This window comes from Simochromis diagramma, unplaced genomic scaffold, assembly GCF_900408965.1.
Source record: "Simochromis diagramma unplaced genomic scaffold, fSimDia1.1 OVJJ01000381.1, whole genome shotgun sequence".
In the NCBI taxonomy this organism is placed as follows: domain Eukaryota; kingdom Metazoa; phylum Chordata; class Actinopteri; order Cichliformes; family Cichlidae; genus Simochromis; species Simochromis diagramma.
Genome location: NW_024386737.1, coordinates 423374 through 444784, shown reverse-complemented (window position 1 = coordinate 444784; position 21411 = coordinate 423374). Strand labels below are relative to the sequence as shown.

Sequence of the window (21411 nt, the reverse complement as noted above, 5' to 3'; positions counted from 1 at the left end):
CAGCGGGACACATAGAGACTGCCTGGTTCTGCTTCCTCAGCGTTTGGCCTGGCACTCTGACAGCAGCATTTTTCCTAATAACATTCACAGCTGAAGAAACAATCATTTTTAGAAACCAAAGTGCTGACATTTCAGTGGTTCTCCTCACCTCAGCTGGAAATATTGATTTTGGTTTAATACACAAAATAAATCTTATTACAGTTAAATCCTTTGTGCAGTTTTTTCCCCCCCAAATTCCAATATCTGTGATTTAAAATTGCAAAATATGTCATCATCATGGTCAATTTCTCCAGTTTGATCTCATATCCTCGGGTACAACTGCCTGGACGTAATCTTACTCAGAAGCAAGGCTAGTGTGGGCATCATATTTCTTCTGATCTGTTGGGCATTCAGCACATCCTCTAACCTCTAAACTTAAAGCTCCAGCCTATGTTGCCTTGTGCTCTATTCAACTTTGCTGTATCAGCTCAGTCTTCTTTAGTCTATTTGCAGACAGCTGTAAAGTCAGCATACTGTAGAATGGTGTAGAGACATCCAAGATATTAAATCAATCAGAAAGATCGATTCAATAAAATAGTTCATTTGATCTTTTTGAACTGAATAGAACGGCATAAAGAGTCTTAAAACTGCACATTCCTGATCTTGTTGTCTGCAAGGCGTACTAGGCATTTGCAATTTTTACTTCCTCATCCTTAAAAATCCTAAAATCCATTGTCTCGTTTTAAAAGAAGACATTTGTAGTCCAAAACGAGCAGATTTCATCATGAATTTGAAAGATTTTTTGCACTTATTTGATATATTTTTCAATAAATGGTGTGGTCGTCACCATATAGCAGTACTGTTATTTGATTTTTACCTGCTGGTGATGTGAGGGAAAAAAAAAGCAATGACAATCAAACTATTGGCACCAAAATGTATTTTTGTCATCTTCATTGTTTTTTTCAGTGTACATTATAGAAAAATATAGAGTAGCAAAAGTTCACAGTGTCCAAAAGGCAGTGTTAAGTCACATCAATCATATTTAACACAAGCGTTTTTGGGAGCAAAACAAATCCATTTTGGGGATTTTTCTTAAAATATGAGGATAAATTGTGTCCAGTGTGAATCAGATTTGACACCAAAGCGGCCTTTAAATACAAAACTCACTTTCTCTGCCGCAGACAGGGTAGGAACACCGTTTTTAAAAAGACATTTCCATTTTCTTGGTTAAATACATTCAAACATTTGTACACTTTACACAAACATGGACTGTATATTCATGAAAGAATGTCAGTACATGCAGTTACATGTATATAAACACACATATTGTACTATCGGGGCTTTTTGTTTCATGCTGTGTAAAAATGCTGAGAAACTGGTGCATTCACTTCTTGGTATTTACAAATTAGAGACACAAAATATGCAATATACGTTTTATCATTAACAACACAGGGCTTGGATTTAACACCAAAAAAAAATCACTTTACTTTATTGTAAAGTTTATTTGTTTTAAAATAAAAATATACAATTCGGTTCAAATTTGTTATGATTTAGAGGTTAAGGGTGCAAAGTGTTTTTGGTATTACTAGAAGCCAACACATTTTTCAATTTCCTCTCACAGTGACTTTTATGTGGGAAATTTTCAGCAGAAGAGTTTGAGGTTGGGCTTTTTCGGCAAATCAAAACAGAATCTGGCACAAATCATCAGGAAACTAGAGCCAGTGATCAACCAGTGCACCTCCAATCCAGTTACATTAACAGCTTTTTCAGCTAAAAGCAACGATTTTGTTTCCATGTTCCTTTCCGATAACAGTGGAAAATTAACCGAGTAACCGTGCCCCTATTTATTTACCTAATAATTTCCCCAGGAAATGTATTACATTATATTTTATATTATGTAAAAAATGGCACATTGTAAGAAAAATTACCCACCATTTGAAGAAATAAGCAACAAATAGCTGAAAAACACATTTATACAAGTGTGTGCAATGTTGTCCAAGTAATGAGACACGCCATCACGAGACGAAACTTAAGTTACACTCACCGGCCACTTCATTAGATACACCTTACTAGTAATAACTTTGACTCCCTTTTGCCTTCATAACTGTCTTAATTCCTTGTGGCATAGACTCACAAAGGAGCTGGAAGCATTCTTCAGAGATTGATGGGTACAGTGTAGCGATGAAGGGATGAACATGGTCAGCAACATTACTCAGGCTATGGAGTTTAAGCAAAAGACTATATTAAAAAAATGTTCCCCACACAATTCTGCTACCTGCTGAGGTTTGATTAAAGGTAAATTCTGACCCTGCCGTCTGAATGTTACAATACAAATAGAGATTTGTCAGATCAGGCAACATTTTTCCCATCTATTGCCCAATTTTGGTGAGCTTGTGCTAATTGTAGCCTCAGTTTTCTGTTCTTAGCTGACAGGACTGACATCCAGTGTGGTATTCTGCTGCTGTAGCCTATGCTCATCTGCGTACTTGGTTTGAGTTACCGTTGCCTTCATCGTTCTTCGTCATTCTGTTGCTCAGTTTGAACTTCAGCAGCTTCAAAATTTGATCAATTTTGAATTAAGAGACGTGCAGGGAGAAACCAGTTATTTTCTACGTTGTCTTCCTCAATGGAAAACACCAACGTTTAAGCACATTTTATCATCTTAAAGTTTTACATTTTAAAATTTGTGCAGAACCAAAACATAAACCAAAACATTTTTGTATTTTTTGGGGGCAGCAGTTGTTTCCCAGTCACTTCAGTATGTGCTATTAAATAAAAACAAAAATTGTAGCCACCATAAGCAAGTTAATCACAAAAAAGTTACATTTTGTTGCATGAAATTAATATTCATTTGAAAAGTCTAACACTGATAATGAATTATTCACATTCTGTTGAAATATACATGAACAGCTGTATTGTTTTTGGTGATTTTTGAACAGTAGCCTTGTAAAATCGGGGCGGTACGCCCCCATATTTTTCCATAGCTGAATCAGCATGAATCTGTGAACACCCCTCAAATAATTTGTTCATTCTGCTGATAGAAAAGTTGGCAAACATGCATTTTCTTCTTCTTTTTTTTTTACCAATGTACAGTACGAAGTCAAGCGTGTCAAAAATGTCCTCTTCAGGATTGCTGTCCATCGTTTTGCCAGCTAAGTATGAAAATTAAAGCGAATAAGCTGCGAGTCTGTTAATTTCTTAGCTTTATTCAGAGTGGAGATGTTCCTTAATACCCATCATTTCATGGATCTGTTTTTTTATCATGGAAATCAGTCTTTGCAAAAGAGTCCCGTGGATCCAGTTACACACAATGTCAGCGGAGTTCAAGCCCTGGAGGTTTGGGTTCTGCTTTCTGGCACCCTGAGCATGACCAGGGCACTTCAGGGAGGGTGAAGTGAGTAGACGGGGGGGATCCCTGTAGATGGTGGTTTCATCAGAGAACAAACGAGCCTTAAAAAAACAAAACAAAACAAGTCCTCCTCTGGGAGGTAAAAGTTGATGCACTGTGGCTCACGAACAGATGCACGTACAACATCTGAAACAAGGGCCGGATCGATCGGACCACCCACAGCTCGTTCTTGGTTACTGGCTCATAGTCTCTGCAATCAGTAAACCAGTCACCTCTCATTCTGGCTCTAAGAAAACAGGCAGCTACATGGTGAAGAAAGGGAGGAAACGAAAAGGCTGCCGGCTTTTGTGGGATACTGAAAGTACCGTCAAAATATAAGAATTTAAAGAACTTCCTATAGATGCGGAAAACTAAAAAGACACTCAAGATGTGCTCTCAGTAGCGCTTCTTTATATGTGAACTGTAATTTGGGATCACCTTTGTTTTGCTTCTTCCTTTATATTTACACAATTGACCTTATTTTGAAGATTATTAGTCCCCAAATCTGGGATTAATAAATTAAATCTTCCCTAGTTACAGCACCACACAGTCCACGTTGACTGACTGCGGGGTTTTTGGGATGGCAGACATTTATTCTTGTTAGGGTAAAATGACAAATCGTGCAGGGAGATGGTGCGCAGACGGGTCAGATTTTTTAAACAGGAATTTTACATCTGAGTGATTTATACTCGAAATCTTTATAATCTCAGTGCTGTGGTCAAAAATGATATTGAGTTGTGACACACAGCTGGAACTGCTTTAAAGCAAAGAAATAGTCCAAAACCAAAATGACTTGCATGGCCAAATATTTGGGTATTTCATGAATAACTCTAATAGAAATCATTTTGGTGTTTACCTTAAGACTATTTAAGACTTTGCTCTGATTTCTGAATGATGAGCACATTGTGGTGGATGAGTTTGTTGGCTGAAGCCCGGCCTCCTCTCAGCTGTGCATGTAGGTCCTGCAGGGCGAGTCTGGATGGAAGTCGTACTTGCTCAAACTGGAAGGGTAGTAGGTGGTGGCAAACATATTGCCTGAGGGCACCGGAGAGGGGAAATGGTTGCATGTCTCATCGTTGACATGAATGTTGTTCTTGTTCAGCATCTACAAAATGGCAAACCGTGTTTTATAAAAATCCTCACTTAAAAACCTTTAGAGTCTATAAACCATTTAGAAATGTATTTAAAGTAATTACAAGCCCACCTTGAACTCCATGGGGATGTACTTCTCATTCTTTGGCGTGGCGTTGCCCTGCTTGTTGTAAGTGAGGTGGTTTGGTGTGCTCGGGTGGATTACCGCTGACTCTGCCGATGGTCGGTTCAGGTGGTGACAGTATGTGAAGGCCAGAGCTGACAGGAGGGCTGCTGCAAAGAAACTGGCTAAGCCCACAGCTGCCAGCTGGAACAAGGTAAAGGCTGTACACAGGGAGGCGGGGAAGGAAGAGCACAGAAACAGAGCCATTGTTAAACCAGTGAGAAATGTAGCCTTGTAAGGGGATGGGTAATGATAGGCTGAGATGACAAACAATCGAGGACACTAAATAACACTGATGAAGTTTTAAGTGAAGTTTGCCTCAAAATGTTACAAATGCACACGATATGATCCGCAAGCATAAACTAAGTTTACGAATGTGTGCAATTTGTGTGTAACTATTTGTGTGCACAGCTTATTTGCGTCTGGATCCAGACGCAAATAAGCTGTTTGACCACACAGGATCAAACAGCTGTGTATCATTTTCTCTTGCAAAAAAGCTTCCTTCCTTCCAAATTCGAGAACACATTGACCAGGGTTATATTGATATTCAAAATATACAGAATTTATATTTCCTAGTTTTCCACTTCCACTTGAACGCAGCTTATATTTGTGGATCTGTGAAGAGCTGGCAGTGTGAAATTTTTCTCAAAAACCCAAGTGGGCATGTTGCGTGATCTGTGCGTATCGGGCGATTTGTATTTGTTCATGAATTTAAGGTTTCGTAAGCGTGTAATAAAAGTCACAAATATTTTTAAAGATTTGTACAAACAGGAAGGTTTTTGAAAGCGAAAATGATCAGATTTGTGAAGCTGAACTTAAAATCATTGTGTGTAAATGACTGCGAAATGTGCGGTGGCCCTGAAAGGTCAAATGCATTGCAAGATAACCAAACAACAGCAAGTAGAAAAACGCTGCAAAAGCACACAAAACACAACAGAACAGAAATAGAAAAAATAAAATAAAATAGAGCAAGTTGAATAAAATAAAGCAGGTTGGAAATAGAAAAAAAATTCTGATCTGATTCTAAAAAAAGAAAATGACAAAAAAATGTGACAGAACAGCTGCGGAAGTGACAAGCTAACAGTAAACAGCTAATAGCTAACATGTATGTACAGTTTTAAATGAATCGTATGATTAAAACATTTTTTAATATTTTGCTTTTGCAGCTTTTTTTTTTTTTTTTTTGACAGTGTTTTCTTCAGTTGCATTTGACCTCTCAAGGCCACCATATCTTTATTCTCCTTTGGGTATAAGCATTTGTAAAATAGTTTTACATGAGAACAAACTGCTTTGCATTTGTGTGTGGCTCTTTAATGAGTACACTGTACACATTTGCAAATCTTAATTTACGCTCGTGGGTCATGTCGTATGCATTTGCAACACTTTTGAGGTAAAATTTTCACTGTAATAGGAAATAGTCTGTCTAGAAGGTGGTGTAAAAAATTTGAACTTTTGTTAGAAGGGAAAGAAAGCGAGGAACTAAAAGCAACTGAAAGTTGATGTCACTACCTGAATGGGACCGATATCGATTCCACATTTTCAGCCAATCCCGTGCCACGCGGGGCCGAAGTCACAAACAAAAGTCAATATGGTACCAACTGTGTGGTACACATCAGGAGAAGAAGAAAGCCAATAACTTTTACAAGAATGGCTAGTTGTTGCTACATCCTCCAATTAAACCGAGGAGATACTGATTTGGTTTGGATGCAACGCTGGAAGAAAAGCAGGAAACCCTGCAGATATTTCATGCTGGGAATTGAAGAGCGCAGGAGGTGTGTATGTGTGTAAGCTGGGAACAATGTGTAATTATTTGGGGGAGAGTGAACAGAAAGACATCAGTTGTTTTCACTCACTTCCACAGCTCTGGTCCTCCTGACCGGGCAAAATGACTGCAGAGAAACAGAAATGGGAAAAAAAAAAAGCCATCAATGTAGAGAAGAAGAAAAAAGAAAATCACAGCAGCTCCGAGAGATCAAACAAGACAAAAGTAGTTAATTTCTCACAAAGCCTTCCCTGTTCTCGAGGTAGGCACGCTGCTGACATCTCCACTAATTCATCTTTTTAATTTTCTCCAAATGCAGAGTGAACAAGTCAGCATTTAGCGTGCCTGATTAAACTTTTCATTCAAGTTAATTTTTCCAGCTTATATCTGCAACAGTCTGCAGCGGTCCTGTTTACATGTGCGATCATGCGCTTACCCGGCACCTCGTGAGGCTGGCACGGCCTAGACTGGGTGACGTTGCCCTGGCAGAGACTGACCTCAGCCTCTTGGTTCTCATCGCAGCGGCGGGTGCGATGCTGCAGGCCCTCGTCGTCACAGTCCCCCCACTCTGTCCATTCACCCCAACCTGCAAACACAGGAATCAGGGAAAACGACAAACGTCCAAATGAGAAACGGGAAAATAAATGAGCATTTTTCCAATCACCAACAAACTCAACCTCCTCTGCAAGGAGAGGAACTGTGTGGTAAGTCACCAAGAGTGCAGCCTGACGAGTTCTGGCCACAGTGCATCAGTGCAATGGTCATCATCATCAGTCAGCAACCTTGTGTGCCTCCCGGGATCGCTTTGTTTCGCGAACAAAAGCCTAAAATGGACGAGGAGTTGATTACACCGATTTGCCTCCCGTGTCTCTGCATTTTTTTCTTCTTTTCAAAGTCCAAGGGAATAAAGATATACAAGAAGCTGCTCACATCCAAATTCACGTCGATAGGGAAATTTGGAGCTATTTCATTAACTGTTTTTCCGTTCCTTCTCCGACCTTCAGACGACGCATGCTGGGAGAGGCTCCAACGGCCACATTGTTTTCCTTCTCATCACAAATATTGATTGGCCCGTGTGGGGGAGATTTCCCATCAGTGGCCAAAGAAGAAGCAGTTATTTAATCTAGATAGACTGAGAGAATCTAGAGAGTATTTTTAATGGTGTAATAATTGTAATGAATTTTTAAAAATTTAGAAATTTGGATAAAGGGGTTGTTTGTAAGAAAGTTATAAGCTGACTTTTATCTGTAACTTCACAACATTAATGTTCAAATCAGATTAACTGCAGTCCTTTGTAGTGAATCCCCCCCTAAGACACAGAAATTCATATTATAACTGCTGATAATATCTGTACCATAATTTACTCATCTTCACTTCAGTTAGAAAGCTTTTGTCTTCAAACCTAGACACAGACAAAATCTGCTAGTGATGTAATATGTTCAACTGATCCATCTGTGACCATTACACATCTTTGGTTTGTCTGAAACCTTCCATAGTGCAGGCTTCACATATCCCTTCATACCCTCACAGGCGTGTATATTACAAAGGGCCTCTTCAGTATGCAGGCCTATGCAGATATCTCCTCCGTTGGCAGGGGGTGGGCTGCTGCATGTCCGAGTCCTCTGGTAGTGCCCGCCTCCACAGCTGGACGTGCACTGGGACCAGGCAGACCAGCAAGACCAGGCTCCATTCACTAGATTTAGAAGAAAACCCCATAATAATGTAACACAATGTAATGCAAGCTAATGATGGTATATAACAGTTTCATGTAGCTGTGACCTCAGTGCACAAGTGTTTTTAATTGGCATTTTTTTCCACTGGCCACCAGGGGGAGATTCATATAGTAGCAAAAAGTCTAACTGTGCAGAGGTCTATTGCGGAGGGCCATGAGTACCAAAACGAATTAAATAAATATATCGTTAAATAATAAATCAAATGTGCCATTAATAAATTAAAATTGGAATTTAATATTTATTAAATTCAATTAAATGAATGAATATTCAATTGTTTATATACTGAATTAATTAATGATTTAATGATGGATTATTTAATGAAACACAACAATAAACGAGACATACAACATACATTCATCTTGTAAACGATCGTCCCCACTAGAATAAAGACAGACAGGAAATCAATGTATGCATGCTTTAGGATGTGGGTACCTAATGATTGTTAGCCGCTAACACGTGAGCATGCAGTGACCACAGTTCTGCAGTCAGATCCACCACCCAATCAACATACATGCTCAGCTCTAGGCTTAATGCTTAATGGGACCTCAGTGTCCAGCTGGTAATGTCACTGTGGTTGTGTCCACCATTTATATACAGTCTGTGAGGTACAGTGCACTAGAAGCTCTCTGTTACCTGGACACGGTTGAGTGTTGCAGTCCTGATACTCCACCGGCGATCCCACACAGGCGCTGGGGTTGATCCTCCCTTCTATCGTCAAGCAGCTGCGTTTCCGAGTTCGGAAGCCTCTGGAGCACTGCTGGGAACAGCTGGACCACGTTTCCCAGGATCCCCATCGGGCACCTTGTGGCTGGGATGAAGTTCGGACACTTGTCTTCATTAAGTCTTCAACCAAAGCTGGCAACAAATATAAAACACATTTTGTTCTCTATCTTAGAATCCAAACAAGGGAAACAAATTACACTAAAAAAATGTACAAGTCGATCACAACATCTGCCACAATCTGCTGAACGAGTCAGAAATTTTCTCTGAATTCAAATCGGAGACACGCTATTGTATGGTTTTATTGCTAAGCTCAGCAGCCAGCCTGTTATGAAACAACAATTAGCGAGGTACAATGCAGGCACAAAATGAGCTAGATTTCCCTGTACGCTGACACACACATACAGTTGGTATACCCACAATTGCAAATTATTTACATATGAATCAGAAGCGCTTCCTGAGGCTTTTAAATGAGGCCACCAGAAACATTTCATTAAGATTTTCTTTTCTGAGGATGACAACTTGAGAGCAGTCACACAAGCTATGAAAAACAATGACATTTCCCACTTCCTCAGCTTTACTTATTTTGGAGTAAATACCCAAAGGGTGATACAATCCAGATTCTATGAGAGAGAAGAGAAAAAAAACAAAAGCTTAGATGACTCTGAGGGATGAAGGAAGAGGACATCTGCTTCCCCACAACAGTTCAATGATGTTTAATCAATCTGCTGACTGATGTCCACAGACAGGAAACCAGCTGTGTTTAGTGTGGCATACTGGGAGATATGCCACCAGCAGTGCTGATAAAAGCTCAGACAGATACAGCTCTAGGCAGATAGCGTGTGTACGACTGCTGTATGGAGTCGAAAAACTTCACAAAAATGATTCAAACCTTAAAAAATTTACCCCCGCTTACCCTCCCTGTGGAATCCAGGTACACCTGCATTCTAGCAGGTAAGTCACAGCAGCTGTGTTTGCACATTTACAATCAAGCACATCTGCTGTGACTTACAAACAGAAAATATGGCAACATTTCTAGTTTCCCTAAGTTGTTAAACTCGCTTTTCCACATCTCCCAGCTTATTTGCAGTACTCACAGTCAGTCTGGCAAGCTCCAGACCCGTCGTTGGGGCAGAAACGGGTCTCCACCTTCTTCCTGCCCAGCTGGAGCTGCTGGGGGTCCGGCAGAAGTGCCCGGCAGGTGTACCTGAATCTCTGCTCCTGCCGTGACCCGTCTTGGCTTACATTGACGGGCATCCACTGGGTCCAGGGGGTGTTACGACGAACTTCAGGGCAAGCCTCCAGGTTACAGGCTTTGTACTCCTGCAGAACAGGATGGAAACAGCTCATCAACTTTAAAGCTAATGAAAAGGCAAATCCCAGCAGGCTACAGCTACGGCTGTCTATCCTATCACAGCTACATCTCCCAGTTGATTGCAGAGAGAGCCTGCTGCCTTATTATATCCTGCCAAACAACACAAACATTACAGTTTTCCTGGGAGGGGGCTCAATCATGCAGCAACTTACTGTATTTAATAGGACATAAACTTGAGCTTTATTGAATGCAATGAAGAACAAAACCCTTTTTAGATGTGAGTTTTCCCCAGTTACAGACATTAAAGTTTAATGCAGAAGGACTTCCAGCCCTTTAATTGGGTAGTGCTCGGAAAGTTTTTCTCTACAACAGCTAACTTTGACTTTTTTTTTTGCCCTCAAAAAAGTAAGTATAAGTATTGTTAGTAAGTATAAATAAATAATTCTGACAATACAAAATGAAAAAAAATGTAGAAGCTTTCTAGAAATAGAATAGCAGAGCAGATAGACTGGGTTGGATCAGATTTCCCAAGTGTTTCCAAAAACTGGCAGGGCTTCAGAGTTCAAATGTATACCTAATAAAGTGGCCTATGATGTGGACAGATAGACAGATGTTTTCCCCCAAGTCTAGCAGACTGAGACTGAGCAGAAAGAGCGGGGACTGTGTGTACCTGCTGTACAATCTGAGGTACTTGTGGGGAAAACAAACGTCCTTTATCTTGTTGTGTAATAAAAACAGACAAGTAGGTCACTCATGTCTGCAAATCAACTCGGATATTATTTTGCCTACTCTCTTCTCTTCACATATAGAGCAAAAATACCGTAGCACATCCAGGACAGCTGTTTCCGTTTTCACAGCTTCTCGTCCTGGAGTGGACCCCCCCACCACAGTCAGCACTGCAGTGAGCCCAGGGTCCCCACGCAGTCCACACTATGGGAAGTGGGCATGGCTTTTTCTCATTGCACAGCCTGAAAATACAAAGAGGAATGCACACATGCACACTCACTCACACACAGAGCTTTGTAATGCAGTAATCGGGCCTGATCGCTAAATTCTGAAGTAACCTCCTCACCTCTCCTCCCGTCCCTGGCCGACACAGACTCTACCGCCGTGGCGAGGTGCGGGGTTATTGCAGGAGCGCTGCCTCACCTCAAACCCAATGCCGCAGCTGCTGCTACACTGGCCCCACGATGACCAGGGAGTCCAGCCGCCATTCCTGAGAAAGAGAACGTAAGAAGGGATGTGACTGAGCCTGATGTTTTAAAACGAATGTCTCCGTTTTTTAAGCAAACTGTCTCCTTTTATGAGTGTATTAGTTGTTAGAATATAGTTGAACATAAAGGACTATTTTTAGATTTACTTACATAACAGTGCATTTTGTCAAAGATTGATTTCAAAGGATTAGTATGGGAATAATGGATGTCTGCATGAAAAGAAATATACCTGGAGCAGTTTGCCACCTGGATCGTCGGGCCCTTGCATTCAATCCCTCCACATCTGGCCACCGGTCCATTGCAAAAGCGCGACCGACACAAACAGCTGCTGATGGAGCCATCACCATCATCGTGGTTACAAGGCTGCCAAGGCTTCCACGGACCAAAACCACCATCCTGAGTCAGGTTCCTCACCTCCAGAGAGGATTAGAGAATCACATATGATAATTAGCATGCTATATTAGGGTAGTGATAATGAGTTTTTGTTTTTTATTATCAAACAGGGAACTTGTGATGAAATTCTTATTAGAAGTGAGACAGGAAAGATCTATACAACAGACAAACCCAGTGTCTTACAGGGCATTCAGTGATGTTCTGCGTCCACTGGTTCATGTTGGAGCTCTCCTCGATGGTGGTGCACCGCTTCTGTTTATGATCCCAGCCACAGTAAGGGTCCCGGGCCTCCATGCAGGAGCTAACAGGTATTCAGATAGACTATCAGTGTCTGTAGATGCCTTTCTTTAGCAGTGTGCAGATTTTTAAGCTGACACAAAGTCGGACGATCTACTGATTGTTGTGTTTCTGCTCATAAAAGATCTCCTGTTGTGTTTTGAGTGAGAAAGCTGTCAACTATTCCAGCAGTGTACTCATTGTCAACAAAATTCATAAAAGCCTGCTTGATATGTCTGCTCTGAGTCTTGCAGAACTGTACCCTGACAGTCCAAAATGTGTCTCTTTGTAGGGAAGATAAATAGGGCTCTTAACAGAATCATCTTTGTCAGCATTTGTTTGCAGGCCCTTCAGACTTGGACACCCGCGTGTGTTTCTTAGTAGATTTGCCCACTCATCACAAGCACCAGAAAATCAATATATGAGCAGGCTCACACAGGCTACAGGCTACAATTTTTCATTTTCTTTATGCTAAATATTTATACTCGGTCATATTTATGGTTCTTATGTTCATTAATCTGTAGGTATATTTGTTTCTATTTGGTATAAAGACTAAAAGCATTTTAGAAAACTTGGACCAAACCGTTCAGTTGGGTAGCTGGAGCAGCGCTCTAATGGGATCTTCACCAATCTGTCATTGAGGCCCACAAACAATGATCTGTCATTGTGGAGAATTTGCAGACTCTTTATTGGCCCCACTTTCCCTTCGGGCAGGATCCTGAGCTCCTCCAGGTAGCAGTCATGCAGGCTTTTATTGGTTGTGGAGAGAGCCTTCAGAATGGTGCCATATTCTTTTAAGACAATAGTAATAAGAGCAAGCTCCAGGATAGCAGATAAAAAAACGGTTCGAGTGATTATTTTCTAATTTTTAATTAGAACGTGTCTCACCCGTGCCGATGTACATGACGTGGTAGAGAGAGTGTCGGCCCTGCACGATATCCACCACCAGCTTAGAGAAACGCAGGTTGTCCTGGGTGAGCAGGGGGTTGACGGTTACTGGCTGGACCACGTCGTTCATGAGGAAGAGCCGCTGGGCGTCCTGGAGGCTGCGCTCTGTCAGGTTTCCCCCATTGGCGCCCTCCTCTAATGTGCCACACTGAGCAGTCAAGAAGGAGGCAGCAGAAGGGCGTTTAGTGAAAGGGAAGCTTCTTATATTGTGTCTGTGAAGGTTCTTAGTCCTCCAGGTCATCGTAGTCTAAGGAGCTTGGAAAGAAGCCCGTTTTCACACCTTGGCTCATGTGATTAGGTAGAGGATCATTAGGGGGTCCTTTTGTCCCTCTTGGGGGGAAACTCCCACAGGGTTTAATCTGGGACTCTCCACCATTTGACCCTAGAACTGAAGAAGCTTCTCGGATGAGAGGTGAAACGTCTTCAAGCAACTTGAAGTCCAGACGCTTTTCTTTCCAAGCTCCTTAGACTTCTTATACTGTGTTATTATGGACAGTCTGCATAATTCATAATCCAGAAAAGTCTTATTTGTAATATACTGGCCAATTATGCAGTCTCTTAGTTCTTCATCTAGCTGAAACATGCATTTAAACACACGTCTCTTAAGATTCTCCACCTCAAAAGCCCATTTTCTTCTGATGCTGCTCCTCATTCAGTGTTTGTGCACTGCACCTCCACATAAGGCAGGGGTGTTAAACATAAGGCCTGGAGGCCAGAACTGGCCCAGTAAAGATTCAAATTTGGCCCACTGGAAGGCGTTAGAAAATGTGGAGGAGAGATATTTGGTACTTTTAACTGTATTTTCATAAGTTTTATAGCTTTTTTAACTGATAAAGACCTCCCCTGCAGCCATGCATGCTACACCAAAGTAATGAAGTTATAAACAATTAAATGACAGAAAAGTTCCTGGTTTTTACAGTGTCCACAGTAAAAAAAAGAAAGAAAAAGGGTAAAGTCCGATGATGGATATCTTATTATCGTTAGGCATGTAAATAGTTTTGTGCATGCTAGCTTAATGGCAAACTTACAGGCAACAAATGCTTCATGAAAAAATTGTTAAGCTTTTTCTTGTTTTATATTTAAGGACAAAATTTCAGGCAAGATCATTACTGTTGCAAAAGGACTGTTAGCGACAGTGTTAATTTATATTAAATAAATGCAAGTTTAAAATTGCACATAGCAAAACACAAGCTTATATACAGACATTATACAACAGGAAATGTGACTACAGTTTCCCTGTAGCTCAAACTGAATAGCACTTTGCAGATGCATTGGGAAATTTGCCAAGCATTTATTTTGGGGACATGTATTTGTTGGAGCTGAGCAAAACTTCTCTGCTGCACTGCATTTAGATATCTGCAATCAGCACAGAGTGATGAAGTGGATGTCAGTCTTTTGAAAATTTCTTTACAAGCCTTCGTGGAATTGCTGGGCAACTGTGGCAAGATAAAGCTGTTTGCTTTAGTGTCCTCACCAACCTCATGTTCTCAGAGAAAAATACATATGTATGAAGAAGTCTGAATTCTTTGTCATTGTCCATGTTTTGAAATGAGTTACCTGAAAGTTGGGTATAGGGTTTGGAGTGGCCAGCCAAGCAGTGCGCGGGTTCTCCTGGTATCGAAATGGTCCATTGAAGGCTTGGGTGATGGCGCTCAGATTAAAAGCACAGACAGCAGAAGCTGATATGCTGTTTCTAGAGAAGCACAGGAAATTACAATGCTCAGGTCTTAGCTAATGAATGTGAAGGAAAGCAAACATTCTTGAGCACATCTCTACAGAAAAGCACATATTTCTTGAATTGTTAAATTTATAACAGTAAAAAACAAACATAACCTTTTAGTTGCCTCAGTTGAAACTACTCTATGGAATAAACATTAGTGTAAAGGTGTGTAGTCTTAAAGCAAGCCCCAAAGGCACAGCTGATATGGGAGAGGACACATTTGCCAAAATAAATTACCTTTCATACAAACATGATAAGAGAGATTAATAGTTAGTACTTTTGGTCAAAGTTTTATTAAAAAGCCTCAAAGTGCTGTCTAGGTATATTAGCCAGAAAAAGACTAATGTACACAATATCACTGTAACTTACCAAACCAAGTGTTTTTTACTTGGCTTTAAATAAGGCAATGTACAAATGCCAAAATAATCCAGTTCCTTTAATGGCCAATGTGTTAACATTTACGACTTTAAAGAAGAAAAAAGCACATTTCTAGCACAGTATAATAACCTGTCTTGGTTTTTATAGACAATGACAAAGTACATGGCAGCTGTCCAGGAACAAATGCTTTAAAGCTATGCGTAATTAAGGTTGTGTAGACCTGGAGTGACGGGCAGGCGCACAGACAACTGTAGCTGCTAGCTATAGTCTCACCTCAGCTAATTCATGCCCATATTTTCCACCAATTTTGTGAAATTATGTGACAGACAGTATTGCCTTCTGGGTAGTTCATTTTACTAACAGGCTGTCTAACTCTTTTGAGTCAATTCTATGCATTATTGATTGTATTTAGGACAAATTGGCTAATGACTACTGTTGCAAAAGGACCATTAGCGACAGTGTTAATTTATATTAAATAAATGCAAGTTTAAAATTGAACATAGCAAAACACATGCTTATATACAGACACTGACAGTGTGTCAGTGTGGCAGCATGTGTGTCAGTGGAACACAGTTTGCTAACCTAGCTAGCTTTCAATAGCTAGCTTAGCACTCCATCCTTGTGTCTATATTTAGTCACGTTAAGCAAGCTGGTAACAGCAAAAACACACAATTTGTTGGTGAGGCTACAGTGAGTGCATCTTTCTTTCATATCCTCCTGAGAACCGAGGAAAGTTTCTTTCATCGTAACTTTTTTTGTGATGTCCTGCCTATTTGGAGCTGAAAGAGGCCACCCAAACACACTTTTGAAAACAACAGGACTTATTAGGGTAGCTCAAATAAGTCAAAATATATTGACCAAAAACAAACGTCCATTAAAGAGGACATAAATGAACAGATTGGTTACACTCTATTTAGTACGCTCTGAGTTAACTTACTTTGGTATGTAAAGTGTCACGATCCTGGGTCTTATGACCCAGTGTTTTGAGTTTTAGTTCATTTTGATGTTTATAGTATGTTTAAGCTCATTAGGTTTCCTATGTTCATTTGCTTATCAGTTCCCCCTTGTGTTTTCAACCCCTGTGAAGTCTCCCTTGCCCTTCATGTGTTTCATGTCTGTGAGTCTCATGTTGTCATGTCTGCATTATGTTTCCTGTTTTATTTTGAAGGGGTCCGGTGTTTCTATGTTCAATGTTTTTAGTTTTACTCTCCTCTTGTGACGTCGTTATGTTCATGTGTGTCAGCTGTTTCCCCATGTGTTTCCATTTCCCTCATTATCCTCCTGTGTGTATTTAGTCGGTGTGTTCTGGTCATTCTTTGTCAGGTCGTCTGTTGGCCACGCCATGTTTCCAAGTTTCATGTCTAGGGTTTTCTTGTTGTTTGTTTAGTTCTCCCAGTTTAGGTTAATGTTAGTTTTACTTCAGTCTGCCTTGCCCTTTGTTTGTTCCTTTTTTACCAGCCATATTAAACGGCTTGCTTTTTGTTAACATTCAAGTGTTGTTCCCTGTTCCTTGGAGTCTGCATTTTGGGTCCTTCTCGTCAATTCATACAGTCTGCCCTCGCCAGACTGTGACATAAAGTCTATGAAATGACATTATTAACAAACAGAACTCACACATTAGTGGTAAAAATGCCATAAATCAGATCTTGCTCAGGTAAGTAGAAGGTGCTCTGGAGCTCGTTGTAGTAAAAGGGGATTTCTCCTGAGCGTGAGCAGTTGAGGCGAGCCTTCATGAAGGTGGTCCAGGTGTCCTCCAATAGAAAGCGTCCACCCATATCATTCTTACAGACCCGAGCCACTCGAGAGAACACCATTTTCCCACAGTCATTTTCCACCGCAGTTTCCCTCAGGAAGAAGTACGCAAAACGACCAATCTCATAAACAGACACAAAATGAGGCTCTAGAAGAATAGAAGAGGCAGAGACACAGGTCAGCGTGATGGATCAACGAAAGAGTGATGAAAAGGACAAACTTTGTGGTGCTTTGTTAACCGTTGAGCCATTTAGAGTTGTACTGGGCGGTGCGCAGGGGCGGCATGTTGCCCAGGCTCCTGTAGATCACTGGGTCACGTCCAGAGAAATCAATCACTGTGGCAGCATACAGCTCGCCCTTTTCTGTGATCATGGCAGTGGAGTTGTGACGCGGGTCGTAGGGACATCGGGCAACACCGTTCACAGTGTCTAACACCTGACTGAGGTTAGAAATCTGACGAAAAGAAAGGAAAACTGAAATAAGCATTTCCTGCTATTTTAGTGGGTTGACAAGCAATTTTGTTCTTTCTGTTTTTATCGCTTTATTGGCATTATTTCAAAACTTTTAATGAATTTCAAAACTTTTAATAATGTAATCTTCAGTTTCTATCATTTCCCAAATGCACAAAGCTGCTGAAGACATCTGAGGATCACAAAGGCACCAAAAATATTTATAATTACTAAATATAATTACAAAATATATAGAGAAAAGATAAATTAGCTAATCAAAGTGACTAGAAGAAAATGACTTTTATTGTCAGATTTCTTGATTTTATCCTTTTTAAATTCCATGTCCTTTTTCCATTTTACATTGAACTCTAGCAACTTATAATTGCCTTTCTTTTAATTACCCCAAAAGGATTTTAGACTATAAAATATGTATTTTCTTGTCATATAGTTTCATTAATTCTACTTAAGTGCAAAAACTGCCATTTTACTAACCTGTCTGGTTATGCAGACAGGGGTAAAAGCATTGGTCCCACATGTGAAGAGCGTCCTTCCGCTTATCAGCAAAACCCGTACATAGTTTTGGCATTCACCCTGCAGACAAATACGCCAGAACTCAGTTTTACTGTTTCATGACATGTCATCAAAATGTCCAATATAATATAATCATATAATAACATAATCCAGTCTAACGTAATATGTTTCTGACAAATATCTGTATTTCAGTCACAGCACAATACCTCAGATTTGCCTTTGCTCTGACATGAGCGCTTTGTGTCTTCATCGGATGCCCATTCTGTTGCCTGAGGAGAAATGTTCAATTGTAGAATGTTTTTTTTTTATATTGGACCTTTTATATTTAATAAGAGATACTGTTAAAATGTTTAAAAATAAAATGTCTTTGACAGTAGTTCATTTTTGTGTAGTCTTAACCTTACCTGTATGAGGGAGGTATTATTCAAACTCAGTCTGAAGAGGAAATTTCTGTAAAAGATATTTTATTTTAGAGCTAAAACAACAGACTGCTCACAATAGCAGTGTACAGCATATAAATGTTATCCTCTAGTATCTCCCAACTTCTGTCCAGACACAGTTTGATCAAAACACATTTGTGCCGCCTGGGCAAAATAACTGTATAGCTTGTGTTGCTGGATTTTTTCTTCTTCCTTTTGGGTCTTTTTACTCCATTTAAGAGCTGTCTTTACCCTTTAGTGCTGTCTTTGGGCTTTCGGGACTTTGTGTTTTAATTTAAAAAAAAAATGTTGTGTGTATTTCCCTTGTTTATGTCCAGAAATATCATCATGTAAGAATTGGGGGCTTGTCCAGGATATGAATGCTGGCACGCTTCTATGATGACACATCATGTATCCACTTTACACCACTGTATGCTAGTAACATGCTGTATGATTACTGTTTGAGTAATGCATGCTATTTGGTACCTTGCTCCTACAACAAGCTGGTTTCGTCTCAGGTCCAAAGCAAGTTGGGAGAAGTCCTTTGCACCTGGATGTGAGAACTCAGACACCCACGACCTCAGTGCTGGATGCACAAAGAATCAAATGATGAGGAGTGAGGGAAAAAATAAGAAGGTGTTAGGAGAAAGAGTATAAAAGTAAGTGAAAAGAAAAGCAGGAGAGGATAACATGAAATATGAGAGACAAGAGAAGAAGAAGATGAAAAAGATCCATTATCCAGTGTTTGCCTTTTGCTAGCTTTACAACTCATCTTTAATCGTAGGGCCTAAGACCAGAAAGGAGGCTTTTAAACAGACTGAAAGTACTGATTTATTTTCCAGAATTATAGGGTAGGACATAAAGATCTGGAAGTCTCCCAATTTTCATATTATATTACTTGTTCTAATTAATTGGCAATCTCTTGAAATAATTTATCTTGAATTCAACAACATAAATTTACCATCACATAAGACTGTTCAATGTCAAAGTAATAAGATAAGTAAGGTATATCTGTCAGGTCTTTACTTTTTTCTCTCAACTTGTGCAGTTGTCTCAGATTTTTTTAAGGACACATTGCATACCATACTGAGATATTACAGACCTTTACATTGTAGCTCTTTGGGACACACCTACAATTTTATGTCTTTCTATTAAACAAATGGGAACAAATTATTTGTTTTGTAACGGGTTGCTAGTCGCAAAGTGCCTAAAGATACACAAAGAACCACTTTAAATTTTGATCTTTCCTAAGTTGTCCATTGTGTGTAGACCCAACACTGGTTCATCGCTTGAGTAAGGTGCCTTTTTTGCCAGGTCAAGTACAAGGACTGGGCTAAAAACATGTGAAAAAGACACCATCCAATCCTGAAGAAACATTGCTCAAAACCAATTTAAAAGATAACAAGTATGTCTGCCTCCCTTTAAGCAAAATATAAAGAAATGAGGGGTGGCTTAAGACTTTTCCATCTTATCAAGAACTTTGTTTTGAAAGTTTCTTTATAACTTTAGTCTATCATGGTTGATATTACATGCCCTTAATTGAAAACCACCACCTGAGCAGTATGACAGCCAATCAGAACTGAACGGTAAATAAAGTTGCTTTAGCTGTTTTACATGAGCTTCGGGGAGGGCGAACAAACCACATACAAATGAATGCTTCCCGCAATGTTTCAGAGCAAATTACTGCTGCCTCTCAGGACTAAATGCCTGTTCCTCTCATTTGATAGCCAGCTTGTGGGGGGAAAAAATGTATCAACAACAAAAGCAGCACGGTTTGCCAGGCAAACACTTTGAGCTGAATGTAAACTGACATCCAGTCAAAATAATGACATCAAAGGCCCTTTCACAGTCATTAGACAGCTGAAGAAGAGCATTTAATGAGGCCATGCTGCAGACACAACATCAACACCTTTATTAATTTCACATAAATCTTTACATTCAATTATTTTGAGAAATTGCCAAGCACAGTTTCAACTTTCAACATGTCTTTTGTAAGCCTCGATGCATGAGATAAACACAATTCCAACAAATCCTTATTAATGCAAATTAATTCCAACTAAGAGTTCATAGTGCTGCCAGATTTCACAACCTTATATTAAAGTCACGCTTCACACTTTGTATTGGTTAATCTCAATTAATGTCACATAAAACAACAAATTGAAAGGTTATGAGCACCAGCGTGTCAAGATGCTTATTAGAAACTGAACTATCATTCTTGTCTGGTCTCAGTTCTGCTTTGAATAGCTCTGAAAGAGGGCAACAAAACAACATGAATACAAACCATCACTTGAACAGCAGTGATTTTCGGAGAGCTATTGAATCCAAATTGCTTTTGTGCACTTCCCTGTGTACATAATGAGCTGCTGCAAAGCGGACAAGGGCAGGCAGTCTAAGTCTCTCATTCAAAATACCAATCTGACAGCTGACAAGGAGAAGCGACTTGTTTCTTGGACTTTCTCTTTTAAGAAGAAATTAGTTAACTACAGGGAATCAGAAATCGACACTCATTCTTGCAACAAAAGAGCCAATTAACTAAGAGCGTCTAGTTTCATTTCAGATTGCAGAACTGTCTGCACTTTGCATTATGTAAGTTGCCGTCTGCTGCTTGTAAACTTCTTTGCATTTTAGCAATTTTATTTAACAAAATGAGCACAGGAAAGAAAATAAGATTACAGCAATGATCATTGTTGTTACTGGACCTGGACCCTTTATTAGGGATACCTTGCTGATGTCAGGTCAGACCTGCTCTTGGCACCAGAAGAACTTGAATTCTTAATGGCATAAATTGAACAAGATGCTGGAAACGTTCCTCGCAGATTTTGGACGTGATAGAGTCACACAGTTGCTAGATTTGAAGTCAGTGTCAGATGATATGAGCTTTATCCTGCTGGGAGCAGCCATCAGACGATGGGTCTACTGTGGTTATACAAGGACAGACATGGTGAGCAGCAAGACTCAGGTAGGCTGCGGAGTTTAAACAATCGACTGGTATTAAGTGTGCCACACCATTATACCACCACCAGTCTGACCCATTGTTACAAAGCAATGGGTCATCGTGGAAATGGAAATCGTGTTCTTTATGTCAAATTCTGACCCTGCATTTAAATCAATATGCGCCACATCAGGCGATTTTCCAATGTTTCCACCTGTTGTTAACTTTGGTGATAATTGTAACCTTA

The 21411-nt window shown here is 40.0% G+C and overlaps 1 protein-coding gene across 6 annotated transcripts in view; it reads right to left on the bottom strand.

The window, feature by feature from the left end:
• Positions 1–899: 899 nt before the first annotated feature.
• The window catches only part of LOC120716103 (semaphorin-5B-like), a 46402-nt gene continuing 25890 nt past the window's right edge, over positions 900–21411 (bottom strand). For 5 of the 6 annotated variants that reach the window (XM_040003586.1, XM_040003504.1, XM_040003804.1 and 2 more), the window contains 20 exons: positions 18719–18818; positions 18218–18263; positions 18020–18082; positions 17775–17873; positions 17073–17286; positions 16696–16981; positions 14541–14676; positions 12924–13131; positions 12619–12826; positions 11943–12060; positions 11596–11780; positions 11225–11368; positions 10973–11120; positions 9935–10160; positions 8751–8972; positions 7907–8077; positions 6821–6970; positions 6476–6511; positions 4572–4783; positions 900–4472 (listed from right to left, as the gene is read on the bottom strand). In XM_040003586.1, the coding sequence (XP_039859520.1) occupies positions 4311–4472; positions 4572–4783; positions 6476–6511; positions 6821–6970; positions 7907–8077; positions 8751–8972; positions 9935–10160; positions 10973–11120; positions 11225–11368; positions 11596–11780; positions 11943–12060; positions 12619–12826; positions 12924–13131; positions 14541–14676; positions 16696–16981; positions 17073–17286; positions 17775–17873; positions 18020–18082; positions 18218–18263; positions 18719–18818 (3134 nt within the window). In that variant the 3' untranslated portion in view covers positions 900–4310. Of the gene's footprint in view, positions 4473–4571; positions 4784–5595; positions 6512–6820; positions 6971–7906; positions 8078–8750; positions 8973–9934; positions 10161–10972; positions 11121–11224; positions 11369–11595; positions 11781–11942; positions 12061–12618; positions 12827–12923; positions 13132–14540; positions 14677–16695; positions 16982–17072; positions 17287–17774; positions 17874–18019; positions 18083–18217; positions 18264–18718; positions 18819–21411 lie in introns of those variants that run through there. The other variant, XM_040003890.1, reaches the window with a different exon arrangement.